General features: G+C 32.2%; 2 protein-coding genes across 2 annotated transcripts in view; both read left to right on the top strand.

Moving 5' to 3' along the window:
* Positions 1–3,779, top strand: part of LOC105561712 (chymotrypsin-C-like) — a 7,431-nt gene extending 3,652 nt beyond the window's left edge. The window contains exons 3-7 of the mRNA XM_012011942.1: positions 182–401; positions 824–992; positions 1,358–1,702; positions 2,326–2,693; positions 3,023–3,779. Of these exons, the coding sequence (XP_011867332.1) occupies positions 195–401; positions 824–992; positions 1,358–1,702; positions 2,326–2,693; positions 3,023–3,301 (1,368 nt within the window). The 5' untranslated portion in view covers positions 182–194 and the 3' untranslated portion in view covers positions 3,302–3,779. The remainder of the gene's footprint in view (positions 1–181; positions 402–823; positions 993–1,357; positions 1,703–2,325; positions 2,694–3,022) is intronic.
* Positions 3,780–6,110: 2,331 nt separating this feature from the next.
* Positions 6,111–11,303, top strand: part of LOC105561720 (transmembrane protease serine 9-like) — a 9,331-nt gene continuing 4,138 nt past the window's right edge. The window contains exons 1-8 of the mRNA XM_012011948.1: positions 6,111–6,218; positions 6,598–6,809; positions 7,221–7,383; positions 7,734–7,870; positions 8,699–8,876; positions 9,404–9,762; positions 10,391–10,656; positions 10,988–11,268. Of these exons, the coding sequence (XP_011867338.1) occupies positions 6,609–6,809; positions 7,221–7,383; positions 7,734–7,870; positions 8,699–8,876; positions 9,404–9,762; positions 10,391–10,656; positions 10,988–11,268 (1,585 nt within the window). The 5' untranslated portion in view covers positions 6,111–6,218; positions 6,598–6,608. The remainder of the gene's footprint in view (positions 6,219–6,597; positions 6,810–7,220; positions 7,384–7,733; positions 7,871–8,698; positions 8,877–9,403; positions 9,763–10,390; positions 10,657–10,987; positions 11,269–11,303) is intronic.

Below are 11,303 nucleotides of genomic sequence, written 5' to 3'. Positions count from 1 at the left end.
ACATAATTACCAAATTCTTTTGCGATGATAAACAAGTTTTTTTCTCGATGGAAAAATTTATTCAATAATAGTTATTTTAATTAATGGTTGCTTCAGAATTGTATTAAAACATTAAAGTCTATTCATGCCAATTAAATATATTTACAAACTATATATTATATACTTTGTTGGTTTGTAACAGGATTCCTCGAAAGATGGATAAAATTTCAATCTTGATCCTTTTGATGCTACAACTTTACACGACGGATATACAAGGGATAACACCATGTTCTGATCTCTATACATATACAGTTAGATCTGGTGCAGATGATATATTGGGACAGGTCGAGGTTCCATTCCCGGCAAAAAGTACTCAGTACAATTTGAGAGTAGGCTTTTATACAATACCTGATATACATACGGTAAGTATTCTCTTTTAGCGTTTATTGTTAATAATAAAGTTTATTGTTAATAATATAACAGAGAAGCTCGTAGTTGCTAATACAGACATTCTGAATTCTCATCAAAACTTTTAAGAGAAAAATTTTAATCAAAAGATTTTAAACAGAAGTTAGAAGATCATTAAATAAGAAAATTGTTGTTTAATTAATTATTAGTTAGAAATATATATGTCACATATATGACTATTTTTTGCTTTATTTTATTATTAAAAATTTATTTAATGTTACTAACAATTTATTATTAACACATAATGAAGAATACATTTTCAGAATATCCTCTGAAAATTATGATTAAAAATAAAGTATTTACAATTATAAATATAAATATGCTTAAATGTTACTATAATAAAAATGAAAATAATTTACTCATCGGTGCATTCTAGATTCAACCAGTCGCTCGAGTAGAAATAGCACCACCGGTAGAGGAAACCATTCGAGCTGCTCAACAGGGTAGACCTTTGTTGTATCACATTTATTTTCCTAAGAATCAAGCAATTCCAAGAGTAACCAAAATATGGTTTAACGATCATCAATTATGTCCGGGTCCTGGAGGTATGTACCGTATTTGATTAAATGGCTATATACGATCTACAAATATATTTCGAAGAAATAAAAATAAAATTTACAGTTTTTCTGCCAAGTTAAATATATCAAATAAAATTAATTTATATTTTGTATCTATATCCAGTACTTTCTAACTAGGAGAGCAAAGATAAATAAAGAGATAATGTTCACTGCAGGGATCCGAATTTTTTTCTTTATCGTACAAATTTTTGTTTACGAAAAAAAAATTTGATGATCATATTTTCCATGTGTTTTGAGGATTAATATTTTCCCCACAAAAAAATAAGAATCTTTCCTTATTCTAAAAGTAAGAGACTACGTGATTTTAGTGGCAATGTTATATTTTATTTTAGACCCCGAAAGTGTACCAACTACTGTTGAGGTGAGACAAAGCGAACCGTCAACCGAACCGCCAAGCCAACCGGTAACAACTACGAAGACTCCGCTTCTAGTACCAACACCGAACAATCAAAGCCCAACATCAATCAACTTTGCTCATCAAATAAAGGAAAGATACAAACCACAATACAATAACACTGACCAATGCGGCCTGAAGGGTTACGTCGATCAACTGGTTAAGGGAGGAGAAACGACAAATCCGGCACAATGGCCGTGGTTAGTGGCACTCTTCGTTCTAAGACCAAACCTCAGGTACCAGTGTGCTGGCTCCGTTCTGACAACTAAACATGTTATAACAGGTACTTTAAAAAATCGAAGAATTAAATTTTATATTATTATTATCTTCTCCGTCTATCGAATAATATAAGTATTTGCATTATATGTACCTTTTTTTTCTAGAATTGTAAGAGATTTATTTGCTTATTTATAGTCACATAAATTAAATTACGATTTTATTTTCCATGGGCATACAAAATTCATCATTGGATTCAGATCATATTTTTCACGATCTTATTCTTATTAATCCAGGATATCCCGAAATATTGAAGAACGTTCTTAACACGCGCCAAGTGTTGTTATAAATATTACATAGAAATTCTTATTACGCTTATTATGATGTTCTTAAAATAACTTTTAGGCTGATATTTGAATGACAACTGTTCTTTCTCTGAACATGCAAACAATGCTAGGATTAAATTAAGATGTTCGTAGAATATTTATTATTCATCGTATATTTTCTTTGTTGTTATAAGACGTCTTGGATACTTGTCCGTTGATTTAGATGGAAATAATATTTCCAGACAATTGTTAGACTGTACATCTCGAAACTAGTGCTTAAAAATATTTCCTATTTAGTTTTTATGTTTTCCACAAATGTGGAATATTAGAACGTATATTTCATAAAAATATCTTATTTTTGCAGCCGCACATTGCATGAAGTGGAATGATACGACCAACGATACAATTCCTGCCAGTGTATTCGAGGTTGCCTTAGGACGATTTAATTTACGCCAGTGGCGTGAGGGGGGTTCTGTTAATCGGGAAGTCTCTAGCTACACGATCCATCCCGATTATGCGCACACGATCACTGGCGACTCTGATTTAGCAATTTTGAACCTCGTGGAGCCTGTCGAGTTTAGCTCTTTTATTAAACCTGTTTGCCTGTGGCCTGGTTCAGACACTCTTCGGAATGTTATCGATAAATTAGGATACGTTGTGGGGTGGGGAAAAGATGAGCATGGTAATTATCCCGACACCCCACGGATGGTGAAAGTGCCGATAGTAAGCCAGGTAAGAATCTTCACTAATAATAATTGTCAGGTATTTGCTTTTCATGACTTTGGCTGTTCGATCGATACTAGAGTTGAATTTTAATAGTAGACTATGTTGTCTAGCCAGAAAATGTCCAAAATATCAAGATACCTCATTTAGAACAAATAATTATATCGTGAAAGCGAAACGCTTAGAGACTTTTGCATTGTTAACGACAGGCGACTCTCCATTTGATAATACAATCCCATAAAATTCTAAGATACCAACGAAATCGGAAAATCGTGCAATCGATGCTATCATTGTGAAAAGAAATATTGTAAATGCTGAAGATTTTGTACAAATTGTAGGAGACCTGTCTCCGGAGTCACAAGGCTTTCTACGAACTCACTTCGTTGCGAACTTTTTGCGCCGGTGCGCGAGATCTCAGAGGTCCTTGCAACGGCGACAGTGGGAGTGCGTTAACGATCTATGACGATATCGTTAACCGCTATCAGTTACGCGGCGTTGTTTCGAGGTCATTACACACTGACGAAGGCAATGTATCGTGCGATCTACAAAATTACGTTGTTTATGTCGACGTAGCCAAATATAAAACCTGGATTGTAGAGCAGATCTCCACCACGTAACCCTAGTTTCTTGCAGAACTCCAAATGTGTTAATAGATATACTTTTTATATAAATTCTATCTAAATTACTATACCATATTATCATAGGTACATGAGAATTAAAGTTACGAATTTTACTATCAACTTTTTACGGTGATTGTTGTTACCGTAATGCATTTATTACAATAATAAAATGTGTTAGTGGATATAAATATAGGTAACTAAAAAATAGGTCTGTTTTCTAAACTTATTATAAGTGGACTTATTATATTACAAATTCGAGATGAATCGTATTATACAGGGTGAGGCCATAACTTTGTTCACCTTGAAATCTCCGCTATTATAATTACGAAAGTTATGCTATATCAAGGGAGCCATAGTATGTTAGTAATCTTTTATCACAAAGTGAAGGCGCTACGGAGATTTCAAGGTCAACTCTTTTTTTTAACCCCCTATTGTTTATTATACTAGCTTATTCTACTGAGTAATATAAATAACTTTTGTCTCAAATATTTTTATATTTGCCTAATACTTTTTGAGATATTAAAAAGAAAATTGTTAACTTTTTCAATATTTAGCTTATGATATCTCGATAACTGTTTGTCAGAGGGAAAAGTAGTGCAGAACTTTTTTACTTGATTTGGTCTCAGGAATATGCTAGTGCAATAGTGCTCCAATTATTTAAATCTTTTGTGTATGAAAATTTTGTGTATGTTACAATATACAAAATTGTCAAAAATTGTTTGAGACAAAAGTTATTCTTATTACTTAGTAGAATAAGGTAGTGTAATAAACAATAGGGGGTTCCATTAAAATAATAGAGGTGACCTTGAAATCTCCGAAGCGCCTTCACTTTTTGAGAAAATATTTTTAATATTTTATGGCTCCCTTGATATAGTACAACTTTCGTAATTATTATTTTTTGATATCTCTAAAACTAGCGGAGATATTCGAAATGGATAAAGTTATTGCCTCACCCTGTACCAATTATAATACGTTTATTGATGTGTTTATGCAATTTTCTGCTATATATCGTATTGCTTAATGTAATACTTCGGTAATGTTTTATATTATAAAACTTTCTAAGAAGAGCCAAAAATCTTGCCGGGAATTCTCCTCATAACTATTAGAAATATATTAGATGTACTACTATATTATAATTCTTACGATTTAAATATGTATAAGTTTTAGCTATTTAATATGTATAAAAATTGTTTAAACTTATAAAATTAAACTACAATTTACGTGTATATATGTATACTCCTTTTTACACTATACATATACTATTTTGTAAATCTTAAAAAATATTTAAATGTACATATACATAAAAATTTATATCTTTTTTTAAACACGTGCAGCTTGTTACTTTTTTATGTATTATAAGTAATAACAAAGCGAGAATGATGAAGGAAATAAGTCGTTCACCGAAATCGCTTCGAGACAGGATCACGGTTTAATGCCTATATCCGCCCAATCACAGAATCTTTGTAACATTCCCGATCGCGAGAATTTAATTCATACTATCGAACGTACGCACTCGTACGTTTTAATAAATTTAATTTCGCTGTGTGTATAATTACATAATTGCTACTATAACAGAAAGATTATAATAATGTAACGCAATCACAATTAATTATGAAATATGTATTTATGGGAACTACATCTTCTAAGTCGATGTAGCTAAACACATATTCTGGATTCTACAACAGATTTATGCCAACGTTAGTTTATTGTAAAAAATATACTTGTTGACAGGTATTCATGTAACATTTTTAAAGCCACAGCAATTGCAAAAATTGAGAGTTACATTTACAAAGTTTATCTTCGTACGTCACGGCAATTCATCTTATCATAATGCATTATTTATAATAGTAAAAAAATGAAGGGGATATAAATGTAAGTGTCTGTCATTATACTTCGATGGACTTATTATTAATGAAGAATAAATTACGTTACGGTATGTTTATAAAAGATACACTCTAAGAACTATGGATGTGAATTCTTACCAGTGGTGTGGAATGGACACCCATACAGGTGTTTATGTAATTCTCACCTTATCGATGTGAAATCAGCATTGCCTGGTTATTGTGGAAAATTCACATTGTCAACGTGAACGATCAACAATGCATATGTACTTACATATACGATACCTAAACGCTATAGCGATTGATTGTTCTATTATAGTTCCGTGTGACGTCGTCATGGCGGTCACATCGCATGTCGTAAAAATAAAACAATATAGCATCAAAGTTGACACCACGTTTGTTGGTGTGAAAGATTTTCTACACTTTCGATGTTAACATTTACACCGAGTTATTTAACTACGTGGTGTAGTGAAAGATCACACCACAATTTTTTAGAGTTTATATTAATTATATTTATAATTACTTAAATTTTTTCTATTTAACATACATATATAAAAATATTATTTAACTTTGTAAAATGCCACCAATAACTTCAAGGAATAAGCACAAGAAGCCTTATGAAATCAAGTTTGTGAAGTTGTACAGTTTTATTGCTCTCTTGTACAATTTGAAAAATGGGACTTACGTGGTTTTTTAACTCGTCGATTCAATTGAACTGATCGATCTTTTGTAGAATGATCGTAAAATGAAAATTGTAATCGTCGTAAAAACAAAAATATTCGTATTAATGGGTATAAGTAAATGTAGCCAATGCACTGAAAGTGATAACATTATCTTGACCTCCTCATGACGTAACAACGTAGGTTAAGTTTCCAATCTTTCAACCAACAAGGCTGTAGAGCAAAACAGCACTTAGTAAGAAATACAGTTCAGCAATTTTTGAACTCTAATTTATCGTGTTTTATCAAGAAAATTTTTTGCATTAATAAAAATTATCGTGGTCTAAACAAACTGTCTTCGTGAGTACAGCTTATAACATCTGTCGATTTTAAAACATAGATACACACGAAAGAGTAAGTACAACAATGCAGAAACTTACCAACCTGTATCGATAACATTTCAACATCCATTAAACACCTTTAATCTTTTTATCACAATTTAACATATGACGAGTAAATATACATATAGATATTATAAATTTCAATGTCATATAATTTTATCGATTAACTCTTTGTCACTTTCTTAAGTTCACTTGATAAATAAATTTTCAGATTTTTTAAAATTTTGTTTGAGACGATCAAAAAATTTCTTTTTAGATAGCAAACTCTATAAAACTTGCAATGATCACTTTGATTACTAGCTATTTTGAAACTGTGTTAAATATTAAGATTTATTTGTTACAAATTAAATATATTCGTAAACTATACATATATTTTTTGGTTTGTATAACAGGATTTCGCAACATGGCTAAGATTTTTATCTTCATTGCGTTGTTACTGCAACTTTGTACGATAATACAAGGATATCCATGTTCTGAATATTATACATATACATTCGAACCTGGGACAAATAAACCAATAGGACAGATCGAGATCCCATCCCCGCCAAAAAATGGTCCATACGATTTAAAAATAGGCTTTAATACAATTCCTTCGATACATAAAGTAAGTCTTCTTTTTTAATATTACTTTATATTGTCAGTAACAGACTAGAAGTTTGTTCACACTGTCCATTTTCTAAAATATAATTTAAGTCGTGTTTCGTTTCTACAAATAGTGCCTTAAAGAAATAAATAATTTTCTAAAAAGGGAGGATTCAATTGAAAATAATCATAAATAATTAAAAATAATCGTCTTTTGAAGAGAGAGATTTCCTGAACAGTTTGAGTTATAAAATAATTTTTAAATGTTTCTAAAAAATTAAGTTGCACGTATATTCTTCTCGCAATTTAAGTGATTAAAGACTCGAGAAATCAGTTTTAAAAAATGTAGGTTTAAAACTTTTATTTTGTTTGATAATTTGGTAATATGCTAAATTTATATAATAAATAAATTAATCTCATCGGTACATTCCAGAAATCTTTCATTCGACTAGATACAGCACAACCCTTAGGGGATGCTCTTGAAGGTGTTAAACAAGGCGGATCTTTGTTGTATCGTATCCAGTTTAAGACTGAAACGATTCCAACACTGACTAAATTATGGTTTAACGATCGACAATTATGTCCGATACCTGGAGGTGTGTACCATATTTGCTAGAAAGGTTATATAAATCCTATAAGTATATATTTGAAGGAACAAATGTAAAAGTTAGTTATCCATTCTTTCAAGTTACATTAAATTACTTCATATTTAATATTTGATTAAGCCTAATTTTTCATCGGTACAACAAAGATAATTAAAGAGCTAACTTTCACTGCAATAACTAATGATTTCTCTATAGTGTACATATTTTTATTGATTAATTAAAAATATGTTTGCATGTGTCGGTCATCCTCGTGTTTTAGAGATTATTTTTTCCTCAAACAAGAATAAAATTCTGTCTTTATTCTAAAAGACTGCGTAATTCAAGTGATAATTATATTTCAGAAACAGAACAAGTTGCAACTACTATCACGATATCAAAGAGAATATCCGTATCTGGTCCTATTTCGCCAGAGGAAGAGCCATCTTCGCTAAATGGTCAATCGCATAACAATCGTAGCAATAACAATAACCAGGGTTGGGTAAGTTTTCTTTTTTTAATTAAATTAAGTTAAAGTTAACAGTCTTGAAAATTTAATTTAGTTAAGATATAAGTTAACCCGTAAGAGAATTAATTGAATTAAATGTTAAGTTAATAATAAAAAGTAATTAAAAACTTAAAAGTTAAATTTGTTTTATTTTTACATAAAATCTCAGAGACTTTCGATCACGTAAATTGCATTGAATTTCGTTCGCGACTAGCGTTTGAACAATCAGTACACGGAATATGGCCCATTTCATATGCAAAGAATTTCACGTGGGTTCGAGAATCAAAACCCCATATAATAACTGTGTTCCAAAATTTATTACCAGTGCTGAAAATCTATGGTACACGTATACAGTAGATTTTAGAGCTGGCAGTGAATTTTGAAACACAGATACTATCAATGTAGGCAGACACACGGCATCTCGCGACGCCTTTGTTTATGGCATAACTAATTTTAAGGCCCGGTTTTTCTTTTTCTGATTAATTGTTAACCAGAGGTTAGTCGACTCTCTGTCTCTTTTCAGATGATAACATAGAAATCGATGCAGAGTCGACTAACTTTTGGTTAATTGTTAACCACAAGTTAGTCGACTTTCTATCTTTCTTTATATTATTATCTAAAAAGAGTCAGAGAATTGATTAATCTCTGGTTAATAGTTGACAAGAAAATGAAAAACCGGACCTAAGACAGAGAGGTACTCTAAATATTAAGAGTTACAGATAAAATGTAACTAAATTTAGTTAAAAGTTAACAATCTATAATGTAACTAAGTTAAGTTAAAATTATTTAACTTTTTAACTTAATTTTAATCTTTTTAACTAGACACTAGCCAACCCTGGCAATAATCAATGTGGTATAAGCAACACAAACCTTCTGATCACCTACGGATTACAAACAATACCAGGCCAATGGCCATGGCTGGTAGCAATTTTTGTTGAAAAGGAAAACCGTGAGTTTTGGTGTGGTGGCTCCATTGTGACAAACAGACATGTTATAACAGGTATGTTATTAAAAAAATTCAATGATTTTAGTATTTTTCCGCGAGTATCCAATTATATGAAATTCTCCTACATCTATTTCTTTGAATCTTTAGAGCAAAACTTATTTGTCGCAAGGTGGGATGCCATAAATCACCACAAATATAGACAATTTATCTATAATCGGGATATAATCGGGAAATCATGGAAATATTTCGAATCACTAGTCACTATTAAGCACTCTCATCATCATCCTCAATGATTCCATATTAAAGAATGTTCTGCACGATGCACGCAATACACAATATTTATAACAGCACGTGATGTGTTGTCATAAATATTGGTTAGAAATTTTTACAACGTTCATCGTGATATCTTTAAAATGTCTTCTAGTTGGACCATTCAGTTAGTAATATTTTCAGACGATTGTTAGCATATGTATCTCGAGAATATCGTTTAAATGTACTTATTATTTAGTTTCTCTATATATTTTCTGAATGCAAAATATTAAAAAAAAATTTTTTTTAATGCATATATCTCCTTTTTACAGCGGCGCACTGCATGAAATTAAACGTGATCAATTTATCTCCAAATGAGCTCTTAATAGTATTAGGACGATTTAATTTGAACCAATGGAATGAAGCAGGATCCGTGAATCGGACAGTCTCAAGTTACAAGATCCATCCTGACTATATGCACTCGGCCAGCAGTGACTCCGATCTGGCAATTGTGACTCTAAAGACGCCCGTTGAGTTTAGCCCTTTAATTAGACCTATTTGCCTGTGGTCCCAATCGATCCATCTTCAGAACGTCGTAAATAAGATAGGATATGTTGTGGGATGGGGAAAAGATGAATCGGCCAATTATCTCGAAAACCCACGGATGGTGACAGCGTCGATAGTGGGCCACGTAAGAACTTTATTATATTAAGAACTTTTATTGATAGCAAGCTTGAGTTTTGCTCTCCATGTCTCTCGCTGTTTAACCGATACGCGAGTTAAATTTCAGTGGTAGACAAAATTTTCTGAAAACAAAATATCCGAAACACATGAAGGTACCTTGATGACGATCCGGAATATTTATATCGCGAGAGGGAAATGCTTAGAGACTTTTGTATGTCGTTAACGACGAGGCACGGCACTCCATTTGATTTTGCTACGTTTACATTTACATACACAGTAATATAATTTATAGCGTCTTCGTTATGTAAATGCTACATTTTTGTTTACTGGATAGTTAATTTTTATTTTATGATAACAACACCATAGTAATAAGAACATTTGCTGCATATCTCTATGACAAATGGATTTGTCAAAGACATTACACACATCGAGTACAACAGGATCGATGAATGTGCCAATTGATAAGCGCGATCGTCGCTCACGCGAATTTTTGTGAACGTCTTCAAGGTAGCTCAATTCCGTATAATTCCAAGATGCTAACGACATCGAGGAATCGTCAAATCGCTATTATGGAAGCAAATATTGCAAATAATGGAAATCTGTTGATGAACGAGTTAGAGAAAATCGAATTACAGGATACCTGTTTATGGAGCAATCTAGGTTTTTTCTTTCTCACATCGAACCGCACCTTTTGCGCCGGTTTTCGAAACTCCAGCGGTCCTTGCAATGGTGATAGTGGGAGCGGGCTGGTGCTTTTCAACAATATCACAGGCCGTTATTACCTGCGCGGCCTCGTTTCGCGATCGTTGGTTGGCGAGACACTGTGTGATCTTCAGAATTACATTGTCTATGTTGACGTGGCCAAATATATACCTTGGATTGTACAGCAGATCACCACCATGTAACGCTAGTCTCCTTACATCCTGTCTTGGCTTTTGCTTTTTTATTTATTCGTCTCTACAATTTCACATTAGAGCCATATGACTTTATTAATTGCTTAATATAAATGTATATCATTAATTGCTGATGAAGAACTAGTTATTTATTAATTATACCGGTAATTTCTCATTACATATATTTACTAGACAAGTGTTTAAATAACATTTATTCGAAATCTTGCGAGAAGTGAAAATTAAGTGTACAAATTTTATATTATAAATATAAAGCATTCTGAAAAGTATAAAAAATATTGCCGGCAACTATGCTTATGTGATTATTAAATATATATTTAGCGTACCGCCAAGTCAACCGGTAACTACGACGACTCCGCTTCCAGTGCCAACACTGAACACTAAACGCCCATCACACTCTACCATCGCTACTCCAATATTCGAAAGACCACATTATAATGAAATCGACTGCGGTCGGCCGAGTACCACCTATCTACTGGATAAGGGAGGAATGTCGTCACATGCGGCACAATGGCCGTGGTTAGTGGCACTCTTCGTTCCAATATCAAACCTCAGGTTCCATTGTGCTGGCACCCTTCTGACAACTAGACATGTTATAATAGGTACTTTAAAAAATCGAAGAATTAAACTTTATATT

Source organism: Vollenhovia emeryi, unplaced genomic scaffold, assembly GCF_000949405.1.
Source record: "Vollenhovia emeryi isolate VEMERY1.0 unplaced genomic scaffold, V.emery_V1.0 DF939203.1, whole genome shotgun sequence".
NCBI classification, from domain to species: Eukaryota; Metazoa; Arthropoda; class Insecta; order Hymenoptera; family Formicidae; genus Vollenhovia; species Vollenhovia emeryi.
The sequence above is the reverse complement of the archived record's forward strand: the minus strand, read 5'-3'. Positions and strand labels throughout refer to the sequence as shown.